The sequence below is a fragment of the Gopherus flavomarginatus genome, chromosome 1, assembly GCF_025201925.1.
Source record: "Gopherus flavomarginatus isolate rGopFla2 chromosome 1, rGopFla2.mat.asm, whole genome shotgun sequence".
Taxonomy (NCBI): domain Eukaryota; kingdom Metazoa; phylum Chordata; order Testudines; family Testudinidae; genus Gopherus; species Gopherus flavomarginatus.
In genome coordinates, this window is record NC_066617.1 from 261,077,732 (window position 1) to 261,093,024 (window position 15,293).

The window sequence follows — 15,293 nt, forward strand, 5'->3', positions numbered from 1 at the left end:
AGGCAAAGGTATTTTTTTCAGGATAGCAGACTAAATTATATACAAATATCTGACATTATATTTTATGAAAATGTGTATCAATAAAGGCAGTAAGAAAGTTATAAAGTTTTCCTTCATATTAAAATCATACATCACACACTAGATGAAATTTAACTCTTCATGGTGTAGGTGGAAAATATCATTGTTTAATTACAACAAAGTGATATAAAAATTGTAGTAGTCAGTTTCAGGACATTATCTGTGATCTAGACTATGGTTGAATTTCTCCACAATTATTGTAAATGGAAACCCTAGATTCCTTAAATGATTGGCATAAAGAAGGTTTATACAAAGGCAGTCAGTTGTTTAATTTTTAAGATGTCATGATATGGTGAAACAAACAAGCACATACACCATTTTAAGTACATAGTAATATTATGTTACATTTTTGAATAGTTTAGAACTGAAAGTGCTTCACATCTGTAGGATAAGAAATGGCTTCACTTCCTCATCCCTAAACGATGAGAGCAAAGAAACAACCCTTTAATAAGTTAAATAACAGTGCCCCATTTATCCATGCGTATGTTCCCAACAATTCAGAAGGTCACACAGCGAAATTTACAATCTTTATACAGTATAACAAATTTTAGAAGAAAAGAAGTTATCTAGACATTTCTTGGTTCCCAAAACCCTGATCTTGCTCTCTATTGTAGAGCTAAGGACAAAATGTAACATACTGTATTAGCCTTTTGTTCTTCTTGTTTTTTAATACCAATTTCCTCATCCCAATTCATCAAAGGCATACTCAGTAAGATACCAGTATGGGGGTACTGTTAAAGTAAAAATCATCATTAGAGCTCACACGTACTGTCAGCAAATTTACACAGCAATGCTACTCTTTACAATACAATGTAAAATAAGATCATGTTATGATGGAAGTTGTTCCTGAGTTAAAATTTGCTAGATACCGCTAGATTAAATGTATTCCTTTGTCCTTTCTCTGGAATGTCTTTTCACAGATACTCAACAGAAAATTAAAATTCATACTAAAATAACAGCTGAGTAAGTCACTTGGATTTCAATGCCTGAACTTTACAACTACGGCATACCTGAAAAAAACTCAAATCGCATTGCTATTCCCAAATCTAAATTCAGGAAAAACCATGATGAATCTGTGATGTTTAACATCATTTAGCTTACTCTTTTTTAAGTATTGATATAAATTCTGCTCAACAAAAAAGACTAATTAAATATATCAGCCCAACATTTTGGTTTGAATTCAGCAACAGGAAATAACTTCAAGATTAGACATTGTAATTAGTAGTGAGCCTTTGGAAAGATATCTAAAAATCTCTCACACACCCAAATGCTTTAACTTTTTCTCAATCTGTTCCTTTAAGAATATGGGACAGGGGACCAATTTTCAAATGTGAGCACATGGAATTAAGTACCTAAAAATATATTTAGATGTCTAAAATGGTCACTTGGGAGCTACATGTCCATTTAGATCCCTAACATTAGGTTCCCAAGCTATTAATTTAATCCCTTGCATTGTTAAGTGATGATATTTTTAACCTATCTATTGTTAAAAGAATCTCCATCCATTTTTCTCGGCCAAGCAATTTGAAAATTCACTTTTCAACAGAATTAATTGAAAACTGTATATGAAAAATGAAGTTTGTAGATCAAATGGACTTTTCAGAGCGAACTCTAACAGTCATCTTGCTAAAATAGGACATAAAAGAGCATGAGCCCTATGAAAAATTGTGAGAAATACCATCCATTCTACTTTTAAAATGGTTTATCAGATAAAAATATTAATGAGTAATAAACGTAAACAAGAAACCCATTAATTCTATTTGCCTTCATTTGGGCTCTGCTTCCACAAAGACCTTAAGCGTCTACGTCAGTTTGAAGTCAGTGGGACTTAAGTCCAAGCTTAAAGTTCAGCACATGCTTAAGTGCTTTGCTGAATCAGGCTACAAGTACCACTGAAGTCATGGAACAACTTGAGTAAAGGTTCAAGCCTTTTTTACAACAATGATAAAGCCATTGCTTGAATCTGATGTACAGGTGGTTACGCTATACCTCCATTTCAGGCTGCTGTCCGCTGAAAAAAACAAACAGAGAGAGTTGGAACACATCACTTGAGAGGAGGATACACCTCTCTCCTCTAATTTGATGACTAAAGCAGAGCAGAAATTTGTGTCTCCTAGTGCTTGATCCAAAGCTTATTGAAGTCAGTAGGAATCTTACTATTAACTTCAATGACCTTTGAATAAGATCCTTAAAGAGGGCACCAGCTGCAGTTCTGTAGTGTCTTCTATTCTAAATCTAGGAAGACACTGCAGTTATTGCCGTTATAAAATCTACGGGCTGAATGTTTTTAGTGGTGCTCACTGGATGCATTGCCGAGCTTCCAATCTGCCAGAGCTACAAAACACACTTATTAGTATAACAGATGCCACAAAAAGGCCAATTGTAAATACAAACCTTATTTCTAAATTTTCTTTTGTTTATTCATGCTGTGATGGAAACAATATTGTTTTACATGTGATAAGAGAAGGGGATGGGGACCGATAGACTATTCTTCCACTGAGGGTTTTCAGGATAAAAACATCCTGCCTACTAAAGGAAGAAAAGAATTAGGCTGGCCTAACCTGAGTGGCCTATTTAATTTGTTTGAGTATTGTGACCATAAAATAAATAGCATTTTTATTCACAAAATTGAGATTAGGATTTTTTTTTTTGAAATTATCAGCCAGTGTAAATTAAAGTACATGCACAACAATAGAAAATGTAGTACATAAACACCTAAAAATCAGTCATAAAAAAGCAAGCAAGCACATCAGTCTTTAATTCGCCAAAATAGTGTTGTATATTAGTGCTTCAAACAAGTGTAAATAAATATGTCATGGGGCCATTAGAATGAAAAAAAATGGTGTCAATCCACAATTTATTGTATCTTTTTTTGATTTAATACTGAAAAGCATTTAAAACTGTGTTTAAATGTTTGCACAGACATAAATAATGTTAATTAAATGATTTAAATACATTGGTCAATAAGAAAAAATAGGTTTTGTAGATTTGTGCATGTGATATGAGTAGGGTAATTTGAAAAAAACCTACAAATGATCCAAACACAGCATCAAAGAACTCTGATCTTTCTGAGGTGAGAGTGTACTGTTATTTCTAAAACTTGTGACAATTATAATAATGGGGGAAAAGTACAGTATAACATTGTATCAGCCCTGATACATCAATCACGTAGGCATTCAAAATTACAGATATTTACAAGAAAAATATATATATTTAATTAAAAAGCCACTGAAAAACATGGACTTTTAGTCAGCTGCTGCACGTTCTGCAAAATGAGGTAATTTAGATGAAAACAAAATTTAGTTTTGTAAAGTTCAGGATCCATGGTCTCCACACTTATAGATTGCTTCAGTTGAAAGGTTTGACTTGTTTGTATACGCTACAAGCAAAAAAAATCACTAGATCCAGTTAAATCCTGCTTTGTAGTGCTCTTGAAGCAACACTGACTAGTCAGAAGGTTCCCAGCATGATTTGACAACTGGTCTTTCAATAGAAAGAAACAAACAATGGTAAATTAGTTATAAATTGGTTTCATCCCAAGAAGGATCATTCATATTCTTTAACACTTTCCTAACAAGCTTTTCCAGGTCCTTGCGAGCTCTTTGCTCTTCTTCTAAAGATTTCTTCATCTTTTTGTTATCCTGTTAAAAGAGGACAAATAGTTTATGGTAACTTTTTTCAACAGCAAACTGATCTTTCCTCACCAAAATGCATGCTGCTAATTGACAGGCAGTGAGGGCTCTTTTAAATAAAAGTCTGTTATAGATTTTGCTGCCTGACGCAGCTATTTTGTGTTATACTTATTCAATATTCAAAAGTTACTTACACAATTACTTGGTACAGTGAAGCAGAAATGCCTAATGAAAACTAAAATGCTTCTCTCTCTCATACACAGTTATTATTGGAAACAAGTCACAAATGGAAAACAGTTTTCAAGTCCCTTGTGAGAGTTTAAGCACATCAATAACTACTATGGAATATATTTGTAATAAAATAGAAAGAGAATGAAATAAAAAAAAGTTAGAATGAAAAAACGTGTAAGAACCACTTCTGCCTACTGGTATTTCAAAACTTCTTTACTCTGAACTCTACACACTGAAATAAGTCTCACAAACCTAAAACACTACTGCAGAGCTCACACAAGCTTTAATTTGCTTTACTGGGAAATCTAAATTGCTTTATTGGTTAGGACACTGACATTAACTATTATTCTTTCTGACACATGCTCTGTGACTTCACTTCCAGCTAGACAACCACCAGTCAAACAAAGGGGACTGAGGTATTATCTGAAAGACAGCTCCTCTAATTGCAGTTTCACCACTTGATTGAGAGTCCAAGCCCCAGCATTTTGCCCTGTGTTTGAAACTTCAACCCACAACCTTTGGGGCCATAAGTAAGGGTGCTACCAACAGAATGATACTAATGCTTACATCAGGGGTCGGCAACCTCTGGCACGTGGCTCGCCAGGGTAAATACCCTGCCTGGCCAGCCCAGTTTGTTTACCTGCCGTGTCAGCAGGTTCGGCTGATCGTGGCTCCCACTGGCCGCGGTTCGCCTTTCCAGGCCATTGGGGGAGGCAGGAAGTGCTGCAGGCCGAGGGATGTGCTGGATGCGGCTTCCCGCCGCCCCCATTGGCCTGGAACGGCGAACTGTAGCCAGTGGGAGCCGCGATCGGCTGAACCTGCGGATGCAGCAGGTAAACAAACTGGCCCGGCCCGCCAGGGTGCTTACCCTGGTGAGCCACGTGCCAGAGGTTGCCAGCTCCTGGCTTACATCATTCAATCCAGTGGAGACTAATATTGGTAGGGACTGGGAGGAAGCAATCAGAGGATACAACAAGGATTCCATTAAAGCCCTCAAGAACGAGGGTGTGTGTCTGCTGTTTGTCATTCAGATTTGCAATGTGGACATCTCACTGTACTCTCAGCATCTATCAGATGATTATATAGTGGCAGTGAGCAGTAACTGCTTTTTTCCCCCCCATCTGCATCAGGTTGGGAGTGAAATCTTTTCTCTCAGACAAAGACCACACTTCTATCTTTTGTCACGTCAATATTGGACTATAAGTAGTATGCTCTACTTGATGCTACGATCTGAAATAGCTTAGAAACCGAAGTGGTGTACCTCACCATGAGTACATGAAACCAGTGGTCTGGAATCCAGATGTGGATTTCCAGATGAAGTTTAAATTCTTGATTCCTACCTAGTATAAAGCCCTGGGACTTGCCTAGCTTAGAGATCACCCCTCTCCCTATATGACACTGCCACAGTAGGGGCCTTCAAGGGAACTCTCAAGATGTGTGAGACAGGAAAACATTAGCAGGGTGTTCTCCATGTGGGCCCCTTGACTTTGGAATTCACTCCTCCATTACTCAGAAATAGACCAGATTTGTTGACCATTAGACTACCTGAAAAGTCCATCTATTTGGAGAGGCCTTGGGTATGGGGGTGACAGAAGGTGAGGATGCAGATTTTTATGTAGGGCCATTGAGAGTTCTGCAGGAGTTAACGTGAGGCATTCTTGTTTTGTGGACCTGCTGCTTTGGTGCAGAGAAATGCTGCTAGTTTACTTTTGATGTTTTGTCTTAATTTAATTGTATTTTGAATGGTTCATCAAAGGTACCTAGAGCCTGGGATAGGCATTCTTTATATGTTGAAATCAACACAACCCCCCCCAAACATTTTATTTTACACAGCAATTGTGATATTTATGCAGACATATGGTATGTGATTATTTCATTTGTTCTGGAACAAAAATTTTGACAGAGACAGAGAATACAGATTCATATTTATATGTATATAATTGAATCAGCTAGGTTAAAAACCTGTTTGGTGGTACACCGGAAGGGAGATTTCATCTAATAGTCTCTAGCACTGGAAGCGAAGATCACGTAACAACTTTACATATAGGGAAAAGGGGCTAATTTAATGGCTTTTTACCCACCTGCACATTAAGGAATGCAGAAGTGCAGCAGCAGAGAACAACAGTTGGGACTTCTCAAATAGAACTGATTCTGTGTGTTGGTTACATTTTTAACAGCTCCAGTGAAAATGTGTCTGACTAGGAAACCAGATAAATTGCACTGGGCCCTCCTAGGAAGTGGTAGCAGAAGGGCAACTATGGCTTTAAGTAAGTGCACAGGTCTGACATAGACAGTTCTATCCATTAGATTTTAGCAAAGATAGCTTGACAGTATTTGATTCTTGAGAATGCCCAGAAAATGAAAAGCATATACTTGCAATACTTTTTTTATACATCTATCTTCCTTTAGGTAGGCACAGCCAATCAAGATTTTTTAAGAAAAGACAGTTACTCACCTTTGTAACTGTTGTTCTTCGAGATGTGTTGCTCATATCCATGCCAGTTAGGTGTGTGCGCGCTGCGTGCACGTTTGTTGGAGATTTTTACCCTAGCTACACTCAGAGGGCCGGCAGGCGCCCCCTGTAGTGGCGCCGCCATGGCGCTCGATATATACCCCTGCCGGCCCATCCGCTCCTCAGTTCCTTCTTGCCGGCTACTCCAACAATGGGGAAGGAGGGCGGGTGTGGAATGGATATGAGCAACACATCTGGAAGAACAACAGTTACAAAGGTGAGTAACCGTCTTTTCTTCTTCGAGTGCTTGCTCATATTGATTCCAATTAGGTGATTCCCAAGCCTTACCTAGGCGGTGGGGTCGGAGCGAGACATTGCGGAATGTAAAACCGCTGAGCCGAAGGCGGCATCATCTCTAGACTGTTGGACCAATGCACAGTGTGATGCAAAGATGTGGATGGAAGACCAGGTGGCCGCGTGGCAGATTTCCTGTATGGGAACATGGGCCAAAAATGCGGCAGATGAGGCTTGAGCCCGAGTAGAATGGGCGGTAAGATGGCCAGTCGGAACGTGAGCCAAGTCATAGCATGCCCGAATACAGGATGTCACCCAAGAATCAATCCGCTGGGAAGAGATTGCCATGCCCTTCATACGTTCTGCCACTGCTACAAATAGCTGAGGTGAACGTCGGAAGGGTTTGGTCCTCTCGATGTAAAACACGAGAGCCCTGCGGACATCTAAAGTATGCAGCTGTTGTTCCCGTCGCGATGAGTGCGGTTTTGGAAAAAAGACTGACAGGAAGATGTCCTGATTGACATGAAAGGAGAAGACAACCTTAGAGAGGAACGCCAGGTGCGGTCGCAGCTGTACCTTGTCCTTATGGAACACCGTATACGGAGGATCCACAGTCAAAGCTCCAAGTTCCGAGACTCATCCAGCCAAGGTGACAGCGACTAGGAATGCTGTCTTCCAGGACAGGTACAGCAGACAGCATGTGGCTAAAGGCTCAAAGGGGGGCCCCATGAGCCTGGTCAAGATGAAGTTCAGGTCCCAGGTAGGGGCTGGTTGTCTGACCTGGGGACAGAGTCGCTCCAAGCCCCTGAGGAATCTGGAAACTACAGGATGGGAAAAGACGGAACTGCCAGCCTCCTCAGGATGGAAGATGGAAATAGCTGCAAGGTGCACTCTTAGCGAAGAGATTGCTAGACCTTGCTCTTTGAGAGACCATAAATAGTCCAAGATGGTGGGGACTGATACAGACTGCAGAGAAAGGTCCTGCTGAGCGCACCAGTGACAGAAGCGCTTCCATTTTGCAAGGTATGTTGATCGCGTGGAGGGCTTTCTGCTTCCCAGCAGCACTTGTTGCACTGCAGTGGAACAACGCAGCTCCGATTGGCTTAACCAGCCAGCAGCCATGCAGTCAGATGAAGGGACTGCAGGTCCAGGTGGTGTAGCCTGCCGAAGTCCTGCGTGATCAGGTCCGGGCAGAGAGGCAGGGGAATTGGATCTGACAGAGACAGGTCGAGCAGCATGATGTACCAATGCTGCCTCGGCCAAGCCGGAGCGATCAGGATAAGGCGGGCTTTGCCCCTGTGCATCTTGAGCAAAACTCGGTGGACGAGAGGAAACGGTGGGAAGGCATAACAGAAGTGGCCCGTCCATGGAAGGAGGAACGCGTCCGACAGGGAGCCCAGGGAGCGACCTTGTAGGGAGCAGAACACCTGGCATTTCCTGTTCTCCCTGGAGGCTAAGAGGTCTATTTGGGGAAAGCCTCACCTCCGGAAAACTGAATGGAGAATGTCCGGACGGATGGACCACTCATGCGTCAGGAAGGACCTGCTCAGATGATCTGCGATTGTGTTCCGGACTCCTGGGAGGAAGGAGGCCACAAGGTCTATGGAGTGGGCTATGCAGAAGTCCCACAGTTGGATTGCTTCCTGACACAAGGGGGAGGACCGCGTCCCCCCCTTTGTTTATATAATACATGGCCGTTGTGTTGTCGGTGAAGACTGCAACACAACGGCCCTGTAGATGGCGCTGAAATGCTTGGCACGCCAGCCGGACAGCTCTCAGCTCCCGGACGTTGATGTGTAGTGTCAACTCCTGGGACGACCAAAGACCTTGGGTGCGCAGGCTCCTGAGGTGAGCGCCCCAGCCCAGGGAGGACGTATCCGTTGTTAGGGACAGGGAGGGCTGGGGAGGATGGAATGGTCATCCTGCACACACCCAGGAGGACGTTCGCCACCAGTCGAGGGAGCAGAGAACGCTTGGTGGAATTGTCAGAATGAGATCTATGGCGTCTCTGTGCGGCCGACAGACAGAGGCGAGCCAGATTTGGAGAGGACACATTCGCAGTCTGGTGTGTTTTGTGACGAATGTGCACGCAGCCATGTGACCGAGGAGACCAAGGCAAGTGCGGGCAGAGGTTGTTGGAAAACGCTTAAGACCTTGGACAAGTGAGACTATGGCCTGAAACCGATGGAGGGATAAACTGGCCGTTGCAAGGTTGGAGTCCAGCATTGCCCCGATAAACTCTATCCTCTGCGTAGGCACCAGAGTGGACTTGTCTAAGTTGATGATCAGGCCTAGACGCAGAAAGAGGTCCTTGATAATGGCCACATGGCTGATGACTTGCGCCTTGGAGGCCCCTCGGATAAGCCAGTCGTTGAGGTAAGGGAAGACGTGTATCCGACGACAGCGTAGAGAAGCAGTGACAACCGCCATACACTTCGTAAAGACGCGAGGGGCCAAGGAGAGCCAAAGGGGAGGACAGTAAACTGGTAATGTCGATGGTTTACCACAAAGTGCAGATACCTCCTGTGAGGGGGATAAATTGCTATGTGGAAATATGCATCCTGCATATCGAGAGTGGAGTACCAATCTCCGGGATCCACGGAAGGAATAATGGTTCCCAGGGACAACATGCGGAACTTGAACTTTTTGATGAATCTGTTCAGTCCTCGCAGGTCTAGGATAGGCTGGAGGCCCCCTTTCGCCTTGGGAATGAAGAAATAATGGGAATAAAACCCCCTGCCCCTTAACTCCGCCGGAACCTCCTCTATAGCTCCGATTGAGAGGAGCTTGTGGACCTCCTGGATGAGGAGTTGCTCGTGAGAGGGGTCCTTGAAGAGGGATGGGGGGGGTGGGAGGGAGGGGGTGAAACAAACTGAAAACGGTATCCAAGCTCCACCGTGCACAGGACCCAACGATCTAACGTCAACTGGGACCATGCCGGAAGGAACGGGGAAAGGCGGTTGTAGAACTGAAAGGGATCCGGGGAGGCAACTGGTACACTGCTCTCGGGCGCACCCTCAAAAGTTTGATTTGGGTCCCGGCGTTGGTTTGGAGGGACCAGAATTGTTGTCCTCTTGAGGTCCAGACTGACGTCTGCGATTAGTGCGACCTCGTCTCCTGGCAAAGTTTTGCCGTGGCTGAGGCGAGGGGTAAGTGCGCTGCGGTTGGGAGCGGAAGGACCGTCTTTGAGTCTGGGGGATATGCATTCCCAACGAACGCATAATCACTCTATTGTCCTTGAGGCTCTGCAGTCTGGGGTCCGTCTTCTGTGAAAACAACCCTTGACCATCAAAAGGCAAGTCTTGCACCATATGTTGCAATTCAGGTGGCAGGCCGGACACTTGCAACCATGATATACGGCGCATGGCTACGCCAGAAGCGACCCTTCTGGCTGCCGAATCGGCAGCATCTAACGAGGCTTGTAAGGAGGTCCTCGCAACCCTCTTTCCCTCCTCCAGGAGTGCTACAAATTCCTGCCGGAAATCTTGTGGAACCAACTTGGCAAACTTCCTGACAGCCTCCCAGGTATTGTAACTGTATCTGCCGAGGAGGGCCTGTTGGTTCGCTATGTGGAGCTGGAGACCTCCCGCAGAACAGATCTTTTGCCCCAACAAATCCATACGGCGGGCCTCCCTAGATTTAGGCGCGGGGGCTTGTTGGCCGTGACACTCCCATTCGTTGACGGACTGTACCACCAAGGAACAGGGAGCGAGGTGCACACAGAAGTACTCATACCCCTTGGAAGGCACCATGTACTTCCGTTCGACCCCCTTGGCTGTGGGTGGGATGGAAGCCGGGGACTGCCAGATGGTGTGATGAATGGGAGAGCCACTCTGGTAGGTGTCTCTGCGGACAAGATGCTAATCACCGGGTCCTCCACCTCTGGAACTTCCTCTACCGGCAGGTTGATATTCTGGACGACACGCCGCAGAAGGTCCTGGTGTGACCGGAGGTCAATCGGAGGTGGTCCCGATGATGATGTCCCCCCTACTGCCTCATCCGGGGAAGAGGAGGATAACAGCCCTAGGACGAGTGGGTCCTGCACTGATGCCTGATCCGGGGGCACCTCCGTCTCCGGAAGATCATGCAGTTCCGGTGCGTGCGCACTGGTTTCCTCTGTGTCAGCGGGGAGAGGCTGGCTGACGGTGGCCTCGGGCATGCAGTGCTCTGAGTGACCTGAGCGTGATGGGCCAGTCGGTTCGCCTTGGGCTTGATGATAAGCCCAAGGTGTCCAAAAGGACCACTGATGAGGTCCGTGGTCCTAGCCATGGGCATGCGCATCCGAGTCCCCATAGGAGGCACTGTCCGCATGGGAGGAGACGGAGGGGTGACGCGAGGGCCACAGAGGAGCCGAAGACCCTTGGACCAGGTCTCTGCGTCCATTGGACTCCTGTCTGCGCGGTACCAGCGAACGGTACCAAGAGTCGTAGCAGTGCCGGGAGCAGGACTGGGACCTGCGACCAGCGCGGTGCCAGGAGGTCGACCGGTGCCTCGCATCGCCGTGCTGAGATCGGCTGCGAAAGGTACGGCGGTGCCAGGATCTGGACCGGTGCGGAGAGTACCGTGATGGAGACCGGGATCTCGAGCGGTGCCGTGAGTACGACTGGTACTGGGATGGAGAGTGGTACCGGGATTGCGAGCAGCGCCGAGAGCGATGGCGGGACCGAGAGCGTCCACAGGACCTGGATCGAGATTGGTGGCGTTGCGCAGTGTTCGGCGAAGATGGCGGACATCATGGCGGGCTTGCCCAGTGACTGAACAGCCTGCACCGGCAGTGCCGGGGGTTGGGGCAGCTTGGGCTCCGTCAGAGCAATTAGCTCCTGAGCCGTGGAGAAAGTCTCCGGCATCGAAGGCACGACAAGCTCGACCACAGCGTGCGCTGGGGAGCTGGTAGGCACCGGACTCGATGGTTCCTGAGAGACCGGAATCAACGGTGCGGAGGCAAGCAGTGCTGCAGCAGTTGACGGCACCGGGCGGCCCGCTTTAGATGTACGCTCCGACTGCGGCATAGATACAGGTGCCGCAGGAGCCTTGTGCCTCTTGCTCCTCGGGGAGAGGGATCAGTGTCTGCCAAAGGGTTGATCCAGTGAAGGCTGGTGCCGACGAGTCTTCACTGGAACCATGCGTTCTGGTGCGGCGGAAGCACTCGTCCCCGGCGCTGGAGTCGGTGCCGAGGATGGAGGAGTTAGAGCTGCCTCCATCAAGAGTTGCTTGAGGCGAATGTCCCGCTCTTTCTTCGTTCGGGGCTTGAATGCCTTGCAGATTCGGCACGTGTCCGCAAGGTGGGACTCTCTCAGGCACTTTAAACAGGAGTCATGCGGATCTCCTGTGGGCATCGGCCGATGACAGGCCGTGCAAGGTTTGAAGCCCGGTGAACCGGGCACGGGCCCAGGTACTGGGGGAGGAGAAGGGGCTAGCCCCCGACCCTCTAACTATTTACACAACTACTATAAAACTACTATTAATAAAAAAGGTTAACCAGAACTATGGAGAAACTAACTACGTACACACTAACTATATAAACGAGCGAAGAGCTAGGGAGGTGGAGAACAGCTAAGCCAAGCTCCACTGTTCCAACGACCGACACGGGCGGTAAGAAGGAACTGAGGAGCGAATGGGCCGGCGGGGGTATATATCGAGCGCCATGGCGGCGCCACTACAGGGGGCGCCTGCCAGCCCTCTGAGTGTTGCTAGGGTAAAAATCTCCGACAAACGTGCATGCAACGCGCGCACACCTAACTGGAATGGATATGAGCAAGCACTCAAAGAAGAACCCAGAGATTCTATGGTTACCCCAAACGATAAAAGACCTTGTAACCTTGAAAGTGTGGGCTGACTTGTAAGTTACAGAGCGGAGGATTGGAACAGCCCAAGGACCATGGCAGGTACACAACAGATATAAATACATCTACATGAACATTTTTTCCAGTAATACAATCAAGATCAGTGCTCACCTGGGTTATCTGCTATATAAGGAATGTGTACACAATTAAAAGCCTTGTTTCAGCAAAGGACTAAAGCAAGTGAGTGGTCTGCTTAAGCTATGGATATTATTTAGTACTCAGACTATGGAAGCCAGTTGGGGCCCCAATCACAGATCAGGGCCTCCCCGGGTCTGAATAGACTTTATTCTGTACCAGCCTTTCCCTGTTATTAAGCTTCCATATGCTTCTTACCTGTAGGTGAAGCACTGAAAATGTGGACCCGCACTGAAAGAAAGCACCTGCAAGTATACCTGGGTGAAATCTTATGTCTGAAACTTTCTCTTTTTATTATTATTTTTTTTGCCATAGAAACTGCAGATTCAGATCAATCAAAACATTTTGCAAATTCGTGTTCAATTTGCCAAATTTGAGGGGTAGAAACCTTCCCCAAAAATTCTGGGGAAAAAAAAATTTCCCTTTGACATTTACTAAATGAAACATTTTCATTCTCAATGTTTTTTTGTTAAGAAATTTAAATCAATTTTATTTTTAAAAGGTTTAAAGTTCAATAAAGAAACCAACCATTTTGTTTCAGGTCAAATTAAGTATTTTGTTTAACCTGAATTTTTTTCAACTGTTTGGATCACTGAAAATTTTGAAAAATTTTAGGTTTTGGGTTGACCCAAAGCTAATTTTAATTTTCTTTTCATTGTTTTGAATGGCCAGCAAACAAACAAACAAAAATCAGTTATTTAGACAGCTCTAGTTGCAAGTTCCATGCTAGTTTCTCAAGCGGAATTCTGCAAGATGTTTCACCTATGGGATAAAATAATATCTGAGCTAACTTGTGGCATGAATGACTTTTGAATAGCGGTCACATGACAGTAAGTGAGGGAAAGGAAAGGAAAACGGCTCTTCATCTCCTGAAATGAGAAGATATAAGAATTGATCAAAAGGAGGTGCTCAAGTACTGGGGGGGACTGGAGAAGGGATAAAGGCCTAAATAGAATCAGACATATTTAAATCACTGGGGTTATTATAGTCTGAGTACCAGTATCTTTGGGTTTTTTTTCTATTTTTCAGTTGGTAAACTTTTATAGTATTTTAAATTTCTGCCCAATATGTCACAAATTGCTGCAGTTTGAAAACAGGGCACGTTTCACTCAGTCAACTCACGGAGATAATATACCTAACTCCTTTCTCCTGGGTTTATGTTTTTGTTTTGCATTATCTTCCCTCAGTTTCTAAACTACATTTTTTTTTAATTCAACTGCGATAGACCTCCTTTTTTGGACTAAAAGCTGAAGATTCTGCATCAAGTCCTAACCCTGCTACTGAAAAAAACCTTAATCCTACTAACTTTAATAATTATTTAAATTATTTAAATTATTATCAGCTGCAACTACAACGTACAATCTGCACCCTCCCTCACCATCCATAAGTGTTGATAAAACATAGTATGCATTATTTACCAACCTGTCTTAATTCCTGTACTTCATCCTTTAATGCATATACTGTGTCAACAAGGCTTCTAAAATAGAAGATTAAGATCTATTACAATCATTTCATAAAGTGTAAATGGATTAACAGATGTATATGTTATTAAAAGGCATTAAGTACCATGCAATAAAATTCAACACATGAAAAATGAAAAAGCATGAAGCAAAAGACCCAGATAGCTCCTAATACTTCCCCAACCCTCTGAGTAATGTTATACAGTCTTATTAAGACATAAACCAGCCAGGAAAACTTCTTAGAAAAAGGACCTGTCATCGTATTTGTAACATCTAGCATAACTGATGTAATTTTATTTGTGTCTAAAACACCATGCATGCCTAGTAAATTAAGTTATATACACTGTAAAATAAATAATATATACAGTTAGAAAGAAGCCTGCAAGTCGACACTAAAGGAAAGACTATGTCATTCAGCAACACAATTGATCGATTTTCAGCTGGTAGTGTAAGCTATGAATAACCAGCAAAAAAACCTCCACTATATCACTACTGCTGTTAAACCTACTGCTACAGAATAAACAGAAATACAACTTCACAGCCAAGTATATCACACAAATTACTTTTGTGCAAGTGTGAAATTTCCTCTTTTAAATTTAGACATTTTCTTACTTTTCTTCGATCACAGTCTGACCATTGCTTTTTGTTTCTTCTACAATAATTTTCTCTTCCTCTGGAAGCAGCACTTGGGGAGCAGACTCTTTACGGGAACCTATTACAAAAAAAAAATTACAAAATGAATAACATGCAAACACTGCCAGAGGACTTTCAAGAGATTATTGTTTCATCTCTATAACGCATGACACTCTTTTATGAACCAAGTATTTGCTTTAAATTGTTTTTCTCATGAACACACAGCTATTGACTTATATCCTTTACTTCCTTAACAATGTTTTTCTGTAGACTCGGAACTTTTTTTCTTTTTTTTTAAAATCTGACTTTTTTTTTTCATTTTTGTTGGTGGTGGAATTCCCCAGTGTCGTCAGTGGTGATGCTGTCCAGAGATCAAGGCATAGAAAAAGATCTGTCTCTGAATTTGTAAGACTCATATGGATTCACTGCAGTGAGGTAAATAAGAGTTTTATGTGTATATATAAACAAACTGCAGTCAAGCCTTTAGGACTATTTCTGAACGTATTTACATCAGTATAAATCCAGAGTAACTCCA

The 15,293-nt window shown here is 44.2% G+C and overlaps 1 protein-coding gene across 5 annotated transcripts in view; it reads right to left on the bottom strand.

Moving 5' to 3' along the window:
* Nucleotides 1-322: 322 nt before the first annotated feature.
* The window catches only part of ARHGEF7 (Rho guanine nucleotide exchange factor 7), a 228,893-nt gene continuing 213,922 nt past the window's right edge, over nucleotides 323-15,293 (bottom strand). For all 5 annotated transcript variants that reach the window (XM_050948141.1, XM_050948175.1, XM_050948144.1 and 2 more), the window contains 3 exons: nucleotides 14,738-14,837; nucleotides 14,088-14,142; nucleotides 323-3,719 (listed from right to left, as the gene is read on the bottom strand). In XM_050948141.1, the coding sequence (XP_050804098.1) occupies nucleotides 3,597-3,719; nucleotides 14,088-14,142; nucleotides 14,738-14,837 (278 nt within the window). In that variant the 3' untranslated portion in view covers nucleotides 323-3,596. The remainder of the gene's footprint in view (nucleotides 3,720-14,087; nucleotides 14,143-14,737; nucleotides 14,838-15,293) is intronic.